At 39.9% G+C, this 22,536-nt stretch overlaps 1 protein-coding gene across 7 annotated transcripts in view; it reads right to left on the bottom strand.

Moving 5' to 3' along the window:
- Window positions 1-22,536, bottom strand: part of adam22 (ADAM metallopeptidase domain 22) — a 364,949-nt gene that overhangs the window by 134,611 nt on the left and 207,802 nt on the right. For all 7 annotated transcript variants that reach the window (XM_043690347.1, XM_043690348.1, XM_043690350.1 and 4 more), the window contains exons 12-14: window positions 21,006-21,090; window positions 14,738-14,825; window positions 2,790-2,841 (exon numbers count right to left, since the gene is read on the bottom strand). In XM_043690347.1, the coding sequence (XP_043546282.1) occupies window positions 2,790-2,841; window positions 14,738-14,825; window positions 21,006-21,090 (225 nt within the window). The remainder of the gene's footprint in view (window positions 1-2,789; window positions 2,842-14,737; window positions 14,826-21,005; window positions 21,091-22,536) is intronic.

Here is a 22,536-nt window from a genome sequence, read left to right as displayed (position 1 = left end):
GCAATCCAGACAGAGAACAGCCAGGGAATTCCTAGAGGCATGGTATTCATCCACAAACTCCATCAACAAACACATCGACCTGGACCCAATATACCAACCACTACAGCAGACAGCTGAAACTGACAACCAGAAGCGGCAGGGACAGACCACTATAAACACCGGAGGAAACATCAAAGAAGCGCTTCGCAGGAGGCTCCGAAGCACTGATGATGTCGCCTAGCCAGGGGACGAAACATTTGCAACAAAAACTTCCAGCTCGGCGAACAGAACCACAATAATAACATCCTTCATAAAGCAAGGTGATCAAACCTGAATACAATACCCCAAATGTGGCCTCACCAACATTCTGTGTAACTACAACATAACTTCTCAACTTCTATACTCAATGCCCTGACTGATGAATGCCAATGTGCCAAAAGCCTTCTTAACTGCCCTTTCTACTTGTGACTCCACTTTCAGAGAACTGTGAATCTGAACCTCAAGATCCCTCTATTCCACTACACTTCTTAAGGTCCTACATTCACCATGAAACTCCTACCTTGATTTGACTTTCCAAAATGCAAAACCTCACACTTATCTATCTTAAAATCTATTTGCCATTTCTTGGCCCACTACCCCAGCTGATCAAGGTCCTGCTTCAATTTCTGATAACCTTCTTCACTGTCCACAATACCACCTATTTTAGTGTCATCTGCAAACTTAATAATCATGCCTTGTACTTTCTCACCCAAATCATTGGTACAGATAACAAACAGCAATGGGCCCAGCACCAACCCCTGAGCCACCATACTAGTCGCAGGCCTCCAGTCCAATAAGCATCCTTCCACTATTACCTTCTGCTTCCTACCATCATGTCAATTTTGTTTCCAATTTGCCAGCTCACCCCAGATTCCATGTGATCTAACCTTCCAGAGCAGCCTACCACGTGGAACCTTATCCAAGGCCTTACTGAAATCCATCCAGACTATGTCTACTGCTTTGCAACCTTCCTGGTCACTTCATCAAAGAACTTTAACAAAGTTGTGAGTCATGATTTTTCACTCACAAAGCCATGTTGACTACTCCTAATGAAACCATGTCTTTCCAATTGCATGTATATCTTACCTCTCAGAATTATCTCAAGTAACTTATCCACCATAGATGTGAAGCTTACTGGTCTATACTTCCCAGGTTTTTCTTTGCAGACCTTCTTGAATAATGGCACAACATTTGCTGCCCTCCAGTCTTCCGGGACCTCACCTGTGGCTAACAATGATGCAAAAATATCAGCCCATAATTTCTTGTCTTGTCTCTTGCAGTGTTCATGGATATATCTGGTCAGGACTAGGAGATTTATCCACCTTCATACACTCTAAAACATCCAACACCTCCTCTACTGTGATATGGACTGTCCCCAAGATATCACCACTAACTCCCCAAGTTCCCAAGTCTTCATATCTTTCTCCATGGTCAACACAGAGGAGAAATATTCATTGAGGACCGCACCCATCTCCTGCCATTCTACATATACATCCTACACCAGAGAGATGTCATTTAGGCTATTATGGTGGGTCAGCTCACTTGACTGCAGTGTGGTGCTTCATAATGTTAAAAGCACAGATCTAATCCTCATATTGGCTAAGGTACTTCTTGGGATCCAATTCTGCAACTTGCTTTGTTATGAAATCATGTCATCAATGAGCTGTGATGAGCAGCCCTTACACAGTAAGGATTTATCATAAAGAGAGAACATGTGTACTGATACCGAGGAAGTTCCACATTGCTGGAGATGCTTGGATAAGAAATTAAAATGAGTGCCATTTGACCTGTTCCATGTTTTGCTAATATTGAACTTCAGATCAATATCACCAGAAGAAAAGATTGTTGTGTTATTACCATTTGGGCTAAAGATTAGTAGTGGATTAGTTATATTGCTAGTAATGCAAAATAATGGATTATTGATTCACAGACATGAGCTCAAATCTCATTACAGAATTTGAGTTATTTCAATATCATAGAGTCATACAGCACATAAACAGACCCTTCGGTCCAACCAGTCTATGCCGAACATAATCCCAAACTAAACTAGTCTCACCTGCCTGTTCCTGACGCAAATCCTTCCAAATATTTCTTATTCATGTACTTATCTTTTATGTGTCTTTTAAACATTGCAACTGTACATGCATCTACCACTTCCTCTGGAAGTTCATTCCACATATGAACCACTGTTTAAAAAAATTGAGCCCATGTCTTTTTGAAATCTTTTTTTCCTCATCTTAAAAATATACTCATCTTGAAATCCCTCACCCTAAAGAAAAGACACCTGCCATTCACCTTATCTATACCCCACATGCAATTCAAATAAATCAGAAATTAAGAAGCTAGTATCAGGAAAGATGACAATGAAACTCAGCCTATTGCAAAAAGTCATCTGGCTCACTTCAGTCTTTTAGGTAAGGAAATCTGTTGTCCTTATCACGTCTAGCCTACATATAACTCCAGACCCACAGCAAAGTGGTTAATTCCTAACTGCAATCAGATTTGGTCAAACAAGTCACTCAGTTGAATGCAATTAGGTCAATAAATGATATCTTGATAGTGACTTCTAATCCTGTGAATGAATACAAAAGAAATTGCTGTTTGTGGGACGTTGCAAATCAGCTGCCACAATTTCTATAGGGCAATAATTACCATACCTTAAGAACATGAAATATAATGATCAGGTTATTTCTCAGAAATCAGACACTAGGATGGTTACTGTTTTCTTTTTACAGGATTTTAGTACAGGTATACTTTGTTTAATATCCTACCCGGAATCTTGCATTATGCACCCGACCCATTGGTCTTCACATTTGCAATCACCTGCAAGAAAAAAAGACTACTTATATTTTAATATATATGTAACATAGCTCTAATCATTTCAAAGACTGACATGAAGAATGATATTCTATATTAAAAATCTCTTTTTGTTCAAATAGGCAGCATGCCTTTTTTACAGTTTAACATCAATTTACAGATACCCTGGACAATACAAAAAGCTCAGTTATAAATGAATCTCCATCATTTGTTTCACAATTCTGTTAAGAAAACAGGTTAATAAATTAGAGTGGATTCTTAATCATTTAATATACTTATCTTCATCTTTGATGACACTACAGAACCTTATTTACTTTGCAGCCACCAAACAAGTTAGAACAAAGAACAAACATTTCAAATTGTAATCAACGCTGAAACTCTTAATTTATATCCACACAATAGAATCAAACTTTGGAAATGCATAACATTAGTCTAAAAGTCGATCCCTTCCTTCTATTGATCATACTGTACTTTCTACCTTTAATGAAACAGTCATTAATAACCTCCATGACAATCCTATGTGACTCTTTTCAGCATTGTTTCTCTGTCATTTCCTTTATATTCACATATGGCTTGAATGTGGCTACTGGAGATGATATTAAAACATGTTTATTTCAGAATGTGATATGAATACTATACACACAGGAATGGGGATTTTAAGCTTTCAATGTTAATGCAGCCTCATTTACTGATAGATTAATGCAATCCTACACGTGTCAATGAATATTGAATAATGTTAAATAAGGAGTTAATGATTTGCATTATAAGTCGAATACACTATAGACTGTAGTCTTCAGCAATAGGTATTGGAGTCTGCCTTTCAGAGCTGGTAAAAGAGATTCATTTTGGATGTCAGCGCCCTTTACATCTTTCAGTTTTTTAATGATGATTTTAACCTGTTGTCCTTATGATGTTTAAAATTTGTTTTTAAAGTGTATCTTCTGTCAAATTCTTCTGGAATTACATTAATATTCTTTTTTATTTCTTTGTACTGGCCTGACTAGGTGAAAATGTAAGCTGGAGTCATTAACTTCATAGCACTATTACCCAATGCTGAAGTTTGGGATACGGTAATGTTTTGTACAAATGAATAGTTTGGGACCTATCTACTTCCTGATTTAATTGAAGTGGGACTAGAGCTTTTAGCCTACTTACTCCTAGAAGACTGTTATGAACCAGACCAAACCCCTCAAAATATGTTTGGAAAGTAGCGTAGACCCTAACTTTTTCTTATTTTAAAGGTAGATGTAAAGTGCTGTGTTTCAGATACAATGCCTCTGGTCAAACTACTCTCGTTAAGCAAAACACAATTTAGTTAAATACTACAATTAAAATACAAACAAAAGAAAGAGGAATTTAGAATAACTTAACTTTTGGAAAACAACCAAATAATAGATACAATACTAATTAACTGTTAACAATATAGTAATATCTCATAAACATGCCCCTTGGCAAAATGGCAAATTCAAACACAGGTTCTCATTTGTAGTTCTCCAAACCAGTAGGGGAAAAAAAAATCAAGAAAAGATTCAGAGAGAATAGCATCCAGGAGACATTCACTGAAGGTCCAACTCTTCTGAGACCCAAAGGCTTCTGCTCAAAACTAAACCTAAAAGCTAAAAAAAACCACTAGAAAGCTTGGTTTGTCAGAGCTGGCCACACCCCAATGTTCCAACTTTAAAACACCCCAAGGCCTCTCAAATTGTTTACTTTGTAACAGACAACTGGATACCTCTACCATACAATCTCTCTTGACAAAATAACCTCTTAAAGTGACAGCATTGTCACAAGATGGACTAGTCCCTTAAATATTATAGTGAGTTTGGCAGTATCACAGTTAACCTACCTTGCAAATTTAACACTGAGTGGTCTGGTAAAAATGACTGCCCTTTAATGCACTGTCAGTGGAGCAAGAGAAGCAGGAATGCTTTTTCCACACCTACCAATCTTACATTCCCCCTTCCATCAGACAAAATCAGATGGAACAGCTCACCCAATTCCATGCGCACCCCTAGTGTCGCACTATCTCCATATTCCCACAACTACACCAACAGGTTTCTGACTTTGAACTACCTGCCCAGCAGGAAGCTAACTCCTTCAATCAAGCTGGCATCCTGGCATGGGTCCTGTACACAAATTGGAGGGAAACCCACTTGCAACCAGTCCATGTCAACACTGGGTCACTGTTTTAAGTGATTTCCTATATGAAGTTCATAAGCCACAATAATCCATTACTGTAACAATATGTTACAGATTCATATATTTTGTACCAGAATTATTTTATACCTGTGGAGAATTACCATCTAACATATTGATACTATGCACCAGTGTTAAAGGTTTATATAATTTTATTTGCACATAATAGAATTTAACTCTAAGATATTATAACACATTTCCAATTTAACACCACTGACAACACTTCAAAAGGACTTTACTGGCTGTAACGCATTTGAAAATGACCTGAGATCATGAAAGACATGATATAAATGTGAGTATTTCTTTCTTTAAAAGTAATATGGATAATTTTATGAAAATTACAATTCCATTAGCAAGTCTTACCTGCTGGGAAATTATTTTGGGAATTCAAGCAAATGTTCCTCACAATCTGCCTATTAATAGTCTGTGTGGATTGATACTTTCCATGTCTAAATTACCAATACTTCAATATCAGTTACCACCATGGGAGCACCCCAGATTCCAGATTTACCTCAGTACGGAAGGTTCTGTGTTAGGAGCACACAATTACAATGTCATTCTCTGTAATTTGATTCTGAAATAGATTTAGCAGTTCAAAAATGTGAGCTCATCAGCAGAAGAAGAATTGTATTTGACCTCAATCTGTAACCTGGCACATCCCTTTTTCTAACACTGTGCTGAGTGATCAACCCAATGAGACTGGAGACAGCTATTTTTCACGTGATTATGTATGGACATGACTGGAACTCGAATAATGAATGGTGTACATGACTGGAAACATGTAATGCTAATCAGAAGGAAAAACTCCACCTGACAAAAATAAACAGCCATGGATATAAGGAAGTAAGGCACAGCATAAAATTAAAAGAAATGGCTTTTAAAACATAAACAACAGTACAGATCTCACAGAATGGGACAAATGCAAAGACTAATAAAGGCCAACAAAGTGGTTTACAGGAGCAACCAAAAAGGATTATGACAGGAAACTTGCAAAGGTCATAAAAGACTTTAAGAAGAGATTTTATAGTTACATAAAGGGAAAGTGATAAGAATACTATTTGCTCACTGAAGGCTGAGAGCAGGGATATTGTTCATGACCATGGGAAAATGGCAGGCATACTGAACGATTATTTTCAGTATTCATAGAAGTGCCGATGAAATTAATAGAGAATTGGACTGTGTCTAAACAAAATTAGTTTAAGTAAATCATCAATCATGGGGAAATTATTGGAAGTGAAGGGTGCCAGACCCCCAGGATCTGAGAGTTTCTATCTATAGGTGGTAAAGGAGGTAGGAAAGCACATTTTTGATGCCCTAAACGTAATATTTCAGAGTTCCCTGGACTTATGAGTTGTAACTCTACATTGGAAATTTCCGCATGTTACTCCACTCTTTAAAAAGAGTGACTAAGGGAAACAAAGACACCGTTAGCTAAGATGGAAGCCCACAGAATTGATAGTACGTTACTGACATGGATAGGAAATTGTTTGAGTGGCACAAAACACAGTTGGAATAATGGATAAATACTCCAATTGGCAGGATGAGACTAATGGTGTCCCGCAGGAGTCTGTTTGGGGGCCTCGATTATTCACAATTTTCATTCATAACTTGGATAAGGGCATATAAAGTCAAATATCGAAACTTGCTGACATGTCTGGGGGGCATTGTAGACAGTGTAGATGACAGCATAAAATTACAACAAGATATTAATAAATGAGGTGAATGGGCAAAGCTGTGACAAATGAATTTTAATATAATCAAGTATGAGGCTTTTCATTTCAGACTGAAAAGGGATAGATCAGGGTTTTTTTTTTAGAGAGCACAAAGTTAAATATTGGGGGTTTGAGTGCATAGCTCTTTAAAATGTCACAGACAGGTGCAAAGAGTAGTCAAAAAGGCTAATGGAATGCTGGCCTTCATATCTAAAGGGCTGGAGTTTAAGGTTGAAAATGTTATGTAGCAGTTATGCAAAACCCTAGTTAGACCCCACTGAGAGTACTGTGAGCAGATCTGGGCACCACACTTTAGAAGGATGTTTCAATCCTGGAATGAATTCAATGCAAGTTTACAAAGCTGATATCTGGACTTCAGGGGTTAAGGTGGAGGTGAGGTTAGACAAATTAGGCCTCTAATATCTAGAGTTTAGAAGGTTAAAGGCTGATCTAACCGAGGTGTTCAGAGAAAGACAGAGAAGATAAGGATAAACTATTTCATTTGTTAAAGACCCTAGAATCAAGGGGCATTGTATAAGAATTAGGGCCAGGCCATTCAGGAGAGATATTAGAAAACACTTCTACATGCAAAGAGTAATGGAGATTTGGAACTCTCTTCCTCAAATGGCAGTCAGTGCTAATTCAACTGTTAAATTTAAGTCTGAGATAGGCAAACATTTTTAAGCATGTGTCAGAGATGTGGATCCAAGGCAAGCATATGGAGTTAGGCCACAGATCAGCCGTGGTCTTATTGAATGATGAAGCAGGGTGGTGGGGCTGAATGGCCTTCCCCTGTCCCTATCTTCCCAGTTGTATATAAAAATGGGTTTCTTGTATTCAGAAGTTCTGTTCTAGCTACTCTAGGATAGATTCTCCCTGCAAATGTCTGAAGGAATAATTGTAAAACTGAACTCAAGACAACCATTACAAAAAGAATACTCATCACTTTCCTGGCAAAGTGTAACACCTCAGAAGCTGAACAAGCTAAAGCAGTTTGGCAGACTGGCACACACCCTCCAGCATTAAATCTACATAGTTCCAATATGTACCATCTAAAAGACGGACTGCAGCAAATCATAAAAGCTCTTTCAGCAACACCTTCCAAACTTTTGAGGTCTACTACCTAAAAGGACAAGGGTAGCAGATGTATGTGAATACCACCACCTGAAAGTTTCCCTCCAAGCCACACATCATCCTGTTTTGGAAATATATTGCCGTGTAAAGACCATATAATTTCATTTTCTGCATTTTTACTTGTGGACTGAAATCGAAAAAGGACTGTTTTAAAACCGAACGATTGTGGAAGGAATAAACGCATTTTAAAAAAATTACTAAAATTCACTTTTTGTGTGGTTTATCCTGCTACTTTGTTCAAGCAGTTGGAGAGAAGGGAGTTGTGGCAACTGCACCAGGGGTGAGTATACAGAGTGAGATCTGACGAGCAACAAGTAGCTAATTGGTTTGTGCAATTCTGACCATGGATGCATCAGCCTAATATTAACTCTCTGAATGATGCCTTGGCAGTTGACAGCTTGTGGGTGTGAACCATACATTGGCCAGCTTCAGACTATTGGACGGGAAGGTGCATCTCTCTCTCTCTCTCTCTCTCTGTCTCCCTCTATTCAATCTCTGCCTCTCTCTATGCAATAAAAATACCTGAAGCCTGAAGAAAGCCACCAGTTGCTGTAAGTTGTTGCCTTTCAACAGTAACTAAGAGACTTTACTATTAATATACCAATTGGCCTATGTCTCCTGTAAAGAAGTTTAAAAAAACCTGGAGAAAGTGGTCAAAGTACAGAAAATCTTGACAGGCAAAATGACCACCTCAGCAATGCCTGTGGACTGTTTCTGGTGAACTCTGGCTCCTACCCTTATTTTCCCTCATCAGTAAAACTGATGTTTTTTGTTTGTTTGTCTGTGTTTGTATTTTTGTGTTGGGTTATAAAAGGGACTTAGAGTTTTAACTGATAAAACCATACGTTGGTAGTACATAGCTGTTTACTTGTGATCAGAATTCACTTCTTTGTAATAAATATCCGTGCTTGTTTACTGAAGGACCTGGTCAGTGGTTTCTGTAAATTTGATTCCAAAAGAAGGGCGAATCAGGGACTTTACAAAATATGCTCAACACGTTTCCTAATGAAATGAGAAAGCAAAAAAATAAACAATAGCAAACGGTTTATAAATAAATAAAAGGGACAGCATTAAATCAGAGAAGAAAAGCAGACAGAAAGACACTTGAATGGCCTGCAATGTTCAAGAAGGTGGCTTATCACCTCCTTCTGAGGGGCAATCAAACCAGAGATCTTCACATCCCAGAAATGAATAAAGGAAACATTCACTTGGTGACCACAGCATTTCTCTACATTATGTCCATATTATTCTTGCATTTAGCAATCAATAAAATGTCTGCTGGGGAAACACTGGTGCATTATAATTGTATACCTTACTGCGCTCGGCTCTTGAATAAAAGATGACAATTTCCTACACAGTGCTTCACGCTCTGCTCATAAACTTACAGCTTGATTCTTTGTTTTGCATACAGAATTAGTTTTTGTTTTACAGTATTTCACTTGTCTCTCATTTGGTAGTCTCAATTAATTAGGAGAAAGTGAGGTCTGCAGATGCTGGAGATCAGAGCTGGAAATGTGTTGCTGGAAAAGCATGGCAGGTCAGGCAGCATCCAGGGAACAGGAGAATCGACGTTTCGGACATAAGCCCTTCCTGAAGAAGGGCTTATGCCCGAAACGTCGATTCTCCTGTTCCCTGGATGCTGCCTGACCTGCTGTGCTTTTCCAGCAACACATTTCCAGTCTCAATTAATTATTCAATTATACATGAGGCCACATGGCTCCTTTTGTTCATTCTTTTATAATGATTCCCGAGTACTGATTGGTATGGATTTATATTTGGCTATCACTGTTACCATAGTTGTTTTACATAAATACAGAAGAAGCAAAAGCAAACATTAAACATGTATTTAACTGTGAAATTATGATCTACAGCTTAATAATTCCTAATACCAACTCTTTCTCATGATACCTTACTGTGTAAGCTCAACCATTATAACACCTGTCTTTTACCTTGGACTTTTCCAATTCCCGAACCTAAACAATCTACTCGAGTAAAACTGTAGTTTACCTGTATGTCCTTCAACTTTGTTTAGTCTACTCACTATTTCAATTCAACCTCCATTACATTGGGGATGCTAAACACAGATTGGGTGAGCACATTGCAGAATACTTCCTTCTGAACCACAAATATAACTCTGAGCTTCTTAACCAAATAACTAGAGGAAAGAGGAGGAACAGGAGCAGGACGTTCAGCTCCTCCAGCCTGCTCAGTCATTCAATAGGATCAAAGCTGATCAACATTCTTCACTTCCACTTTCCTGCCCTTTCCCTTTCTGATCAAGGATCTATCTATCTCAACCTTAAACATACACAAGGACTTTATGACAAGGAGTTCTAAAGACTCATAATCCTCCGAGCAAAGAAATTCCTCCTCACCTCAGTCTTAAACTGATGCCACTTTATTGTGTCCTCTGGTCCTAAACCAATGATAGGAAACATCCTCTCAACACTTACCCTGTCAGGAATCCTATATGTTTCAATGAGACCACCTCTCATTCTTCTAAACTCCAGTAAAAATAGTTTCACCTGTTTGAGTTAATTCCTACCTACTGCAATCATCTGCCAACCTGCAAAAGAATGCCTTATCCCCACCCACTGTTTCCTGCCCAATAGCCAATTCTCTATCCGTGTTCATATAGAACTTCCAACATCGAGGTTCTTCTCTTATGACAACTTCTTGTGTGGTACTTTGTCAAATGCCTTCTGGAAGTCCAAATACGACACATCTATTGGTTCCCCTCGATCTACTCTGCATCCCTGTCACAATGAGACGTAATGTAATCTTGAGGAACAGCCAGTACCTGCTTGTCTGTTTTAGAACTTCATTGACTTCACTGAACTCCCAGTTTCAGATCATAAACTCTGCTGCCTTTTCTTCAGGGAGGTGCTCTTCTGGAGCAATCCCATAATAGTTTCCTGTTAGCTTGCGGGATTGTTCCATTTGCCATTTGATCCACCTGATCATAGATCTTCTATTTTATTCAATGCCCACTGGAAAGGCAAATCAGGGCAGCATTTAGACATTCAACGGTAAGGTCCTGGGGACTGCTGCTGAACAAAGAGAACTTGGAGTACAGGTTCATAGTTTGTGTATGAAATGAGCTGCCAGAGTAAGTGGTAGAGACTGGGCCAAATAGAGTCATAGAGATGTACAGCACGGAAACAAACACTTCAATCTAACTCATCCAGATATCCTAACCTACTCTAGTTCCATTTGCCAGTACTCGGCCCTTATCTCTCTCTAACATTTCTATTCATATACCCATCCAGATGCCTTTTAAATGCTGTAATTGTACCAGCCTCTACCACTTCCTTTGGCAGCTCATTCCAGACATACGAAACCCTCTATGTGAAAAGTTACCCCTTAGGTCCCTTTTAAATTTTTCTCCGCTCACCCTTAACCTATGCCCTCTAGTTCTGGACTTACCCACCCCAGCAAAGATACCTTGTCTATTTACCGTATCCATGCCCCTCATGATTTTATAAACCTCTATAAGGTCAACACTCAGCCTCCGATGTTCCAGGGAAAACAGCCCCAGGTTATTCAGCGTCTGCCTATAGCTCAAACCCTCCAATCCTGGCCAATGGTCTGACTAATAAAAGAAGGCAGACCAAACACTTCTTCACTATTCTATCTACCAGTGACCTCACTTTCAAGGAACTAAGAACTTGCACTCCAAGGTCTCTTTGTTCAGCAAACTCGCCAGGAACTTACCAAAGTGCTGGCAAATGAGACTAGATTAATTTAGGATCTCTGGTCAGATGGACAAGTTGGATCGAAGGATCTGTTTCCATGCTGCACATCTGTATGACTCCATGATCTTGCTCTCCTACTTTACTGCAAAGCCCATATATCTCTGCCATCTCCAGTTTTGACCTTGATCAGAAATTGGAAGGAGGAAGGGATCAAATGGCTCCACCCTCATCCACCTCTGAAAGAAAATTCATGGAAACCAAGTCATCCATTAAAAGCCTGTCCTACAGGCATCCTCACTCGAGAGAAAGTCCCACCCTCAGGAGCTGTCAGCTAAGAGGGTCATCACCTACAGATGGAGGTGTCAGGCAAGTGATGCAGAAGAAAGCTTGAATGGTCTTATTTTGGCAGGAGCAGCTTGTTATCACGTTAAATTAGCTTTCAGGGTGACACGGTGGCTCAGTGGGTAGCAAAGCTGTCTCACAGCGCCAGCGACTCAGGTTCAATTCCACGCTCGGGTGATTGCGCAAACTCCATAAAGACATTCTCCCTGTGTCTGCGTGGGTTTCCTCTGGGTGCTCCGGTTTTCTCCCACAGTCCAAAGATGTGCAGGTTAGGTGGACTGACCATGCTAAATTGCCCATAGTAGAATGTGCAAGTTGGGTGGCCTAGCCATGGGAAATTCAGGGTTACAGGGAGAGGGTAGTTGGGTGGATCTGGGTGAGATGCTCTTTGGACGGCTGGTATGAACTTGATGGGCCAAGTAGTTTGCTTCCACACTAGGGATTCTCTGCTTCATTTGCTTACACATGGTTGGTGGGCTACACAATCCAGCGACTGATCCTCATGCCACTGATGGTATCTGACTGGCTGAGTATTTTCAGCAATTTCTGTTTTTATTTCTGATACCAGCATCAGTTAGGAAAATAGAGCAATTAAGAAGTATGTGATAGCTATAGGGACAGTATGCATGTTATTGAGATTATGCTGAATTAAAGTACAATACTATGAGCACCACAATTGGTAACTAAGGTTTTGATATACCTGTACCGATGCAGTAGGGGTGACATTAGTACTGTGCCATAGCGAATGCAGGCAACTAGAAAATAGTAGTCTATTTAATACTCTGTCCAATTTTTTTTTACACTACCTAAAATGAAAAATAACATTGGGTGAATGCAAAATAGAGTGTTGATTTACCATTACCCATTTGTACTATCACTGACAGCAGATTTAATCCATCTTTTGAACAGTTCTGGACTTTGTATCCAGTGATGTTATTGAGATTCTGAACAGAGGCTATCACAGTTAACCTAGGAACATCCAGACAATTACCATTTTCAATCAGAAAAAATCTACCCTTCGACCTTTGACACTGCTACGTCTGAATTCCAACCCCTTGAGCTTACCATCAACCTGAAGCTGACCTGGACCATCCTTGTATTAACTGGGCTGACAAGAGTAGGTCAGAGACAAGGAATTCAGCAGTGTCCAATTCACCACCCCTGCCCAATGCCTGTACACAATCTACTAAGGACAAGTCAGGAATGTGATTGGATATTTTCCTTGTGCCTGGATAAAAGCATCAAGAACACGCAAGAAGCTTGACAATATCTAGGTCAAAACAAATAAAAACAAATTGCAGATGGTGGAGAATTTAAATAAAACAAAATGCTATAAAAACTCAGTAGACTTGGTAGCACCTGCAAAGAGAGTAGGAGAGTTCATGTTTTGAGTCTAATAACACTTCTTTGGAACATCAAAGAACTAACCCTCTCCTCATAAACTGTCAGACCTGCTGAGTTTCTCCAGCACTTTCTGTGCTCATTCCAGGACAAAGTGAACAGCTTGTTTGGGACCCCATCAACCACTGTCAACAGTCACTCCCTGCACAAACCAACACAAAGAATGCCGGAGAAACTGAAATTTGGAAGAACTCATACTGGACTCAGAACCTTAACTCTGTTTCTCTCTCCACAGATGCTGCCAGACCTGCTGAGTTTCTCCAGCGTTCCTTGTGCTTGTTCCAGATTTTCAGCATCTGTAGCATTTTGCCTGTAGTCACTCCTTTCACCACTGATGCACAATGGCAGCACTGCAGTTACTCACCAATACATCAGCTCACCACCATTTGCAAGTTGCCCTCCAAGCCACACGATATCCTGACTTGGAACAATATTACCATTCCTTCACTGTTGTGTTAAAATCCTGGAACCTCCCTCTCTACAGCACTGTGGGTGTTACAAGTAGGTAACTCATCAATATCTTCTCCAGGACAATAAAAGACCTGCAATAAATGCTGGCCTAGCCAGTGATGTCCACATCCTTTGGAAGACTGAAAAAGAAATAACACCTTCACACTTAGATCCTGCAAAGGGTATGGCCTAGTTCTTGTGACTGTGATTGCTTACTAAGGAGAAACATTGGTTCACTGGGCATGTGATTTAAGTTTTTAGAAGTATGAAAGTAAGAGATGTACTGGATTTAGAGATCTGAAATAGATGCTTGTTGTAGATCTGGAGGTATGTTTCTAAAATGGCTAGAGTCAAAACAGCTGTCAGGAAGTACAAACATTCTTAGAACCTTATCCTCTGCTGGGAAATATGAAGATGGATGTGCGAAGTGCAGGATCACTACATGTTTTGAGAAGATATTGGACAAGTTGTTGAATTAGGACATTTTGGTCTTTCGGGAGCATTTGGATTAATTAAATTTGCTTAGCGATGCATCATGAATAATCATTGTACCCTGCAGCATATTTAATTGTCTTACATAGTCAGGTTCTAATTTCACTGACTTTTTCTTCCAATTATTAAGGATTATAATTCCTGCAGCTTCATTTGGCTCAAGAGTTAACATTATTAACAGTTGCTAAGGGCAGTAAATGAGGTGGACAGTGGAAGCACTGCTGGACCTCATACATTTGCTAGACAATTCTTTGTAAGTTGCAATGCACAGACTTATCCTTATATACCTTACTCCTTACTTTAATAAACAGGATTGTTCCATTTTCTTGGCAAAATTATCGGCACATCTAAAATTGAGATAGCAATAAGAATAAGATCGACAATTTTCCAATATACTATACTGAGATTTATTTCTCTGAAATAAAGATCTGGGGCATGCAGAAGATCCCTTTTAAATATGTTAACAATGCAAAAGCTTACCATTCTTTCTTTTGTTATCTGGAAAGATGCCAAGATTCTGTGCCAGGCTTTGAGCAAGTGTGACAGTCATTGCACCAGCACCTCCAAACTGAAACAAAGCATCAGATATCGTCAAAAATCAGTAAAAATCTGTCTTCACTTTTCAGTTTTCTTTACTGCAGAAGGTCTTAATAGGTATTTGTGACATAATGCATTTCAGAGAGGACTAACAGACAAGACAATACACAATAATTAGTAGGATTCTGCATAAAATCTCGAAAGAGGGTGAGAAAATATTTGGAAGGGTGCCATTAAACTGGAAAGGGTACAAGGGCATGAAGAAGACTGGAGGGTTGAGTTGTAAGGAGGGGGTCTATAGGCTGGGAGTTGCCTCCCTAGAGCCTAGGATGCTGAAGGGTGACATAATAGAGGTTTATAAAATCATGAGAGGCATGGTTAAGATGAACATGCCCAAGGTGGAGGAGTCCAGACTTGAGGCCACAAGTTTCAGATGAAGAGTAAGTGGTTCAGAGGAGATCTAAGGAAAAAGTAAATTCATCCAGATGGTGACAGAAATATGAAACAAGCTGAGTGCGAGGGTGGTGGAAGCAGGTATTCCTGCAATGTTTAGGAAGCATCTGGATAGGCACTTAAATTGCCCAGGTATTGAAGGCTATGGATCAAGTTCAAATAAATGGGATTAATGTTGTTTGGTGTTTGTGGTCGGCATAGGCGTGTTGGACCTGTATCTATGTTGTATGACAGTGACTCTGAGAGAACATGTCCACAGATCCCTAAAGAGGGTGGGACAGAGAGATAATGTGGGCAAAAAAGCATGAGAGATTCCTTTTGTTTATTGACACCTAGAGAATAGCAGCAGGTAAGAAGTATGTGAAAAAGAGTCACACCAGTTACAGGAGGAGAACTGATAACATTCTGTTCACCGTATTATAGGGAGGATTTGATTGAAGTAGCCAGATATAGAGGAGGATTACAAAGGTGTTGCCAGGAATGGAACATTGTAGTTGAGGAAAGATTGACTGTGCTTGTTCTTTTTGGATCAAGTAAGGCTGAAAGGATTTAATTGAGGTATATATTGTTATCATCGGACTTGACACAGCATATAGGAAGGATGTATTTCCATTAACAAAGGTTAATAATCAGAGGGCAAATACTTGAACAAAAACAGAAATTGCTGGAAAATCTCAGCAGGTCTAGCAGCATTTGTGGAGAGAAATCAGAGTTAACATTTTGGATCCAACAGGTCTGAAGAAGGGTCAGTGGATCCAAAATGTTAACTCTGATTTCTCTCCACAAATGCTGCTAGACCTGCTGAGATTTTCCAGCAATTTCTGTTTTGGTTTTGGATTTCTAGCATCTGCAGTTCTTGCAGTTTTTTTTCACGAATATTTGAAGTCTGGAAACACAGGGTCTGATTTTAACTCTGTAAGCAAATGATTTTAAATGGATTAAAATCATACCCATAGAATCTCTAAAATATGAAATTCATTTTCCTTGTCATTTATCTTTTAGGATCTTAACCATTAAATCAAAACGATTTGGGTAGATACTATAGGAAGCTGATTCACAGCTGTCATAATGAAAATGCGCATCCATCAAAATGATCAGTGTGAATGATTTTCTTCTCAGAATAGACTTTATTCATAGCTGAAATTTTTAAAATATTGAAGCATTAGTGCAGCATAACGCTTGTCCTTCCTTACCTGGAAGTTGAAGTTCTACAAATACTTTCATGTCAAAATGCTAACAAGCAAATCATTTCATTTCTCAACTTCAAGTATTCTACTCATAACAGCAGCTTTATCTGCTTAGACTGTAAATTGCAGAACCTTACAGCAAGCAACTTTGCAAACAATGCCACTTACCACAATTGTGCAGTTTACATAACTTTTTCTATTACAGTGAGAGAATACTTATGTTTCCTGGTTTATGTTTAGACAATTCAGTTACATGTCACTGAACTGTCTGTTGCTGTTAAATGGATCATAAAATACTTGGAATTCCCTTGCAGCCTGTAATCTACCACTAACTTACAGAAAATGGATGCATTCTTTTGGCACTCTTAGCAGTGAACTGCTGATATTGCAACTGCAACAGCAATAATCAACAACTTAGAAGCTTTAATGTAAAAGTAATAATGAGAAACAAAACAGCATAATGCCACACACAACATTAAAAGTGAGAAAGGAATACCAGCTGAATCTTGCCACCTGCTGACTGTCACAGAGGATTTAATAGACATGCGGGCACATACTCATACTGACTTAAGAGGGAGGTGATGCTGAACGTTTGATCATTAATTTCTTAACTAGTCACAAATAAAGGAATATTTTAACAAACTATACACTATCAAAATAACAAGGTTACATTTTCTTAAGTCGCTAAGTCTATTTAATAGATTTTACTGAACTGTTTTAGAGTATGGCTGCTTGGTAATTTCTCTCCCTCAGGTCTCTGGTTTTTTTCGCTAACATCTACTCACAAAAAAGGATGCATGTGTGAAAGTTACTCCCAGCTTCACTTTGTTTAAAAAAAAATGCATGGAATGCGGGCATCACAGTCTGGGCCAGCATTTATTGCTCAAACCTAGTCAGCCTTGAGAAGGTGGTGGGGCTGCCTTCTTGAACCACTGCTGTCTATTTATCTACCCACAATGCCATTGCAGAGCTGCTCCAGGATTTTGCCCAGTGACAGTGAAGGTGATGTATTGCCAAGTCAGGATGGTGAGTAGCTTGGAGGGAAACATGCAGGTGGTGGTGTTCTAATGTGTCTGTTATCTTGTCCTTCTGGATGGTAGCAGTCATGGGTTTGGAAAGTGTTGTCAAAGCACCCTTTGGTGAATTTCAGCACTACATCCAGTAGTTAGCACACATTACTGCTACTGAGTATCGGTGGAGGAGGGAGTGAGTATTTGTGGACTCGATGCCGTTTTCCTTGGAGCGTTGTATGCTGAGGTTTACAAAATCATGACGGGCATGGATAGGATAAATAGACAAAGTCTCTTCCCTGGAGTGGGGGATTCTAGAACTAGAGGACATAGGTTTATAAGAGGGAAAAGATATAAAAGAGACCTAAGGGCAGGTGTTTCACGCAGAGGGTGGTGCGTGTATGGAATGAGCTGCCAGACGAAGTGGTGGAAGCTGGTACAATTGCAACATTTAAAAGACATCTGGATGGGGATATGAATAGGAAGTAGTTTAGAGGGTTATAGGCCAAGTGCTGGCAAATAGGACTGGATTAGGTTGGGATATCTGGTCGGCATGGACGAGTTGGACTTAAGGGTCTGTTTCTGTGCTGTACATCTCTATGACTCTAAGTGGGCTGCTTTATTCTGGATGGTGTGAAGTATCTTGAGTGTTGTTGAACTGCACTCATCCAGGGAAGTTGTGAAAAATCCATCTCACTCCTGATTTATGCTTGTCAACCCAAGCCCAATTATATTTTCCAGGTCTTGCTGTTTTGGACATGGACTGCTTCAGTATCTGAGAAGTCGCGCATGGTGCTGAACATTGTGCAATTAACTGTGAACAACCCATTTTCGACTTTAGATAGAAGGACAAGTCTTGATAAAGCAGCTGAATATGGTTAGGACTCGGAACCTATCCGGAGGAACTACTGAAGAGATGCCCTGGTGCTGATTAGATTAGATTACATTACAGTGTGGAAACAGGTCCTTCGGCCCAACAAGTCCACACCGACCTGCCGAAGCGCAACCCACCCATTCCCCTACATTTACCCCTTACCTAACACTACGGGCAATTTAGCATGGCCAATTCACCTTACCTGCACATCTTTGGACTGTGGGAGGAAACCGGAGCACCCGGAGGAAACCCACGCAGACACGGGGAGAACGTGCAAACTCCACACAGTCAGTCGGCTGAGGTGGGAATTGAACCCGGATCTCTGGCGCTGTGAGACAGCAGTGCTAACCACTGTGCCACCATGCCGCTGATTGATTTTAACAATTACAACCACCTACTTGTGTGCTAGGTATGACTCTAACTCCAGGTGGGTGTTCCCTCAGTTCCCATTGCCTATCAGTTTACTAGGGCTCATTGATGTCACACTCAGTCAAATGCAGCCTTGATATCAAACACAGTCACTCCCACTTCACCTCTGGAGTTTAGAAATGGTGGAGGTCCAAAGAAAATTTGGGGGGTGTCAGTGTTTATGGATTGTTAAAATATCAAGAACAAGCAGAGAAAATAAACTAAAAGGCTAACAGAAGGCTGACCTTTATATCCAGGGCAAAGGTAAAATACTGCAACTGCTATAAACCTAACATAAACACAGAGACTGCTGGAGAGCGCCACCCGCGAACAGCTGTACCTCCTGCATGAATGCCTAAGGAAACAGGTACTACTTAAATGTCTCAAATACAACCCTCCCCTTAACACCCCACGAGCCAAAAGAATAGCAGAGCAAAATGGCCGCAGAATTCTTAAAGCAATGATTAATGATGCCCACAAGACTTCGTAAATACAATCAGGAAATTTCATGCCAAGAAACTTTACTCAGTCATGCAACAGACCATGAATCGACAAGCACAGTACAGTAGAGCGAACAGCCAATGGGGAACTTCAAACCAGCGTCTACAGGAAAACAACACATACAGACCAAATACTGAACTACAGAAGCAATCATCCCAACACCCACAAACGAAGCTGCATTAGAACATTATTTTAACAAGCCACTACACACTGCAGCACAGGGGAACTATGCAGAGCAGAGGAAAATCACCGATACAGTGTATTCAAAAAGAACAGGTACCCAGAGAACACAGTCTGCCAATTTCTTAGCAACAAACCCAAACAAGCAGACAAAACACGTCCAGAAACCCTAGCCATTCTCCACAACATCAAAGATATCTCGGAAATGACTGCCAGACTACTCAGACCCCTTGGCATCATGGTAGTCCACAAACCCACCCACACACTAATACAGCACCTAATGAACTTGAAGGACCCTATACAGACAACAAACAAAATTAATGTTTTTTACAAAATACCTTGCAAGAATTGCAACAAACACTACATTGGACAAACAGGCAGAAAACTAGCCACCAGGATACATAAACATCAACTAGCCACAAAACGACATGACCCTCTCTCACTAGTATCCTTACATGCAGATGAGGAGGGACACCACTTCGACTGGGACAACACATTCGTCCTAGGACAAGGCAAACAGAGATATGCACGAGAATTCCTAGAAGCATGGCATTCCAACTGGAACTCAATCAACAAACACATTGACTTGGATCCCATTTCACCCCCTGAGAAAAAGAACAGGAAATTACGTCATCAATGAAAATGACATCACCAACCCAAAGAAACCTAAACATATAAATAGAAAGCCAGGCATACCACCAGCACTTCATTCAGAGGCTCACTGATGATGTTATCTAGTATGGTGACGAAACATCTGAAAATGAACCTTCCAGATCAGCAAGCAAACCTACATCAAAATTACTTTATTTCGATGTCCAAAATTATGAGGGGCATAGATAGAGCAGACAAGAATAACCTGCTTCCATGGGGGCACATATATAATACCATTTGTGAAAGGGTTAGAGGAGACAGGAAGAAAAACCTTTCCACAGCAGGTGCAGGGTCTGGAAGTCATTTCTCGGTTTGGTGATGAAGGTAGAAACCCTCAATTCATTTATGAAGAACCTGAACCAGAAGGGTTCTAACCTGCAAGGTCACAGACACGGTAAGGAAGGTAGGATTTGAAGACAGAGTCTTTTTTCAGATAGCACAGACATGCTGAGCTGAATGGTTCTTTCTGTGATGTAACGTGTCCATGGCTCTTTATTTTCTGAAATTGACAGCCTAAAACTCAGAGCCAGATCTTTCAAGCACTAAGTTTGGAAAAACCTTCTATGCAAAAGGTTAAAGAAGTCTGAAGCTCCCTTCTGAAAACTATAGACTGCTCACTCTACTTCAAAGTGTAATCAAAGCTCAAGTGTTAATCTTAGACCTGAGATGGATGGGTTTACATTGGACAAAGGTACATGGAGTTAGTTGTGTAGTAGCTATGATGTTACTGAATGGGGGGACAAGTTTGAAGAACTATATGTCCCATTTCTGTATTTATATCCTGACTGCTTCTATCAATTCCACATTAGGAGGTAGCTGGTCTCAATTCTAACATCCAGCAGATCACAAACCAGTTTGGAAATCTGGTGAACCTGCATCTCACCATTTCATCGGCACAGTCCTTCTTGCAACTTCCCAGGTCAACATTTATCAGAACAGAAGATTACCTCATTCACCCCGCCACTTTTAGACTGTGTGCAAATTCCACCAACGTATGCTGCTCCACTCTGGCTGCTTTTAAACATAGTTCCCCTTAAAATAAAGAAAACAGTATTTAATTTCAGATGTATTTCAAAAGATGTACCAAACAAATAACAACTTTACATTGCTGGTGCCGTTACTTTTACAAGTATGATTCCTTTCAAGGACACACAAAATGTGGTGAACACACAGCAGATCCATGAATGGAACCACTGACAGTTCCATGCGGCTGTATTGTAGCTCAACCAGAGTATGATTTGTTTATGTTCTTCACGAATGCAACTTGTATACACATATTTTGTATTCATTATATAATAAACCTCTTTTGTCTGATACAATTCCTGTCTGTGTCATTTAACAGTTCATTAATCTTTTCCATTACAAATCCTCATGTCCAAATGGATTATATTTTATACTTAGTATGTGAGACTTGTATTGTTGAAACCTCATCAAGTGCCTGAACTTCCAAATGGTGGCGCAGTAATTGATATTGGTGTTGTTAGAGGTGTCACTCTGTGTGACCTGCAAGAGTTGGTGGTTTCTCACTAGAATCACTGCACAGGTTCTCCCAAACTCCTGTACTAATCCCAGGAATTTGGTAAATCTATGATATCTAAAATATAGAAAACTGCAAATTCAATGAAACAAACCTTAGGTAATTTATGTAAATAATCATTTGATCCATTTTGAGTATAGTCAAAAAAAAAAGACTTTGACAAAACGTTAAATAAAACCCAAATGAACTGGAGAGGCTGTAAATCAGGACCAAAAACAGAAGTTGCTGGAAAAGCTCAGCAGGTCTGGCAGCATCTGTGGACAGAAATCAGAGTTAACATTTGGTTCAGTGACCTTTCCTCAGGTCTGGGTTCTGAGGAAACCTGAAATGTTAACTCTGATTTCTCTTCACAGATGCTGCAAGATCAGCTGAGATTTTTCAGCAACCTATGATTCCGTTTTTGACAAAATGTTTTTTTCTTTCAGAATTTTCAGAAGTTTCAGAATTTTTGGAGTTGAAGTATAAGTCAAAAAGTAATTTAATGTTTTCTGAGAAATACATCCATCGAATCTCCATTAAGATGTGATGCTGGAGAATACATGAAGAATTGTTTGGATCTGCCTGCACATCTGCACTTTGGCCACTGGATGGTAGTGTGGAGCAGCACTGAGACTCACTGCCATAATAGGTTATATTCTGCCAAATTGTGAAGGATGTGTAGATCTTAATTAGAGTCATAGAGATGTATAGCATGGAAACAGACATAGAACATAGAACATAGAAGAATACAGCGCAGTACAGGCCCTTCGGCCCTCGATGTTGCGCCGATCCAAGCCCACCCAACCTACACTAGCCCACTATCCTCCATATGCCTATCCAATGCCCGCTTAAATGCCCATAATGAGGGAGAGTCCACCACTGCTACTGGCAGGGCATTCCATGAACTCACGACTCGCTGAGTAAAGAACCTACCCCTAACATCTGTCCTATACCTTAATTCC

Source organism: Chiloscyllium plagiosum, chromosome 5 (genome assembly GCF_004010195.1).
Source record: "Chiloscyllium plagiosum isolate BGI_BamShark_2017 chromosome 5, ASM401019v2, whole genome shotgun sequence".
Taxonomy (NCBI): domain Eukaryota; kingdom Metazoa; phylum Chordata; class Chondrichthyes; order Orectolobiformes; family Hemiscylliidae; genus Chiloscyllium; species Chiloscyllium plagiosum.
This window is presented reverse-complemented; position numbering and strand designations above follow the sequence as displayed.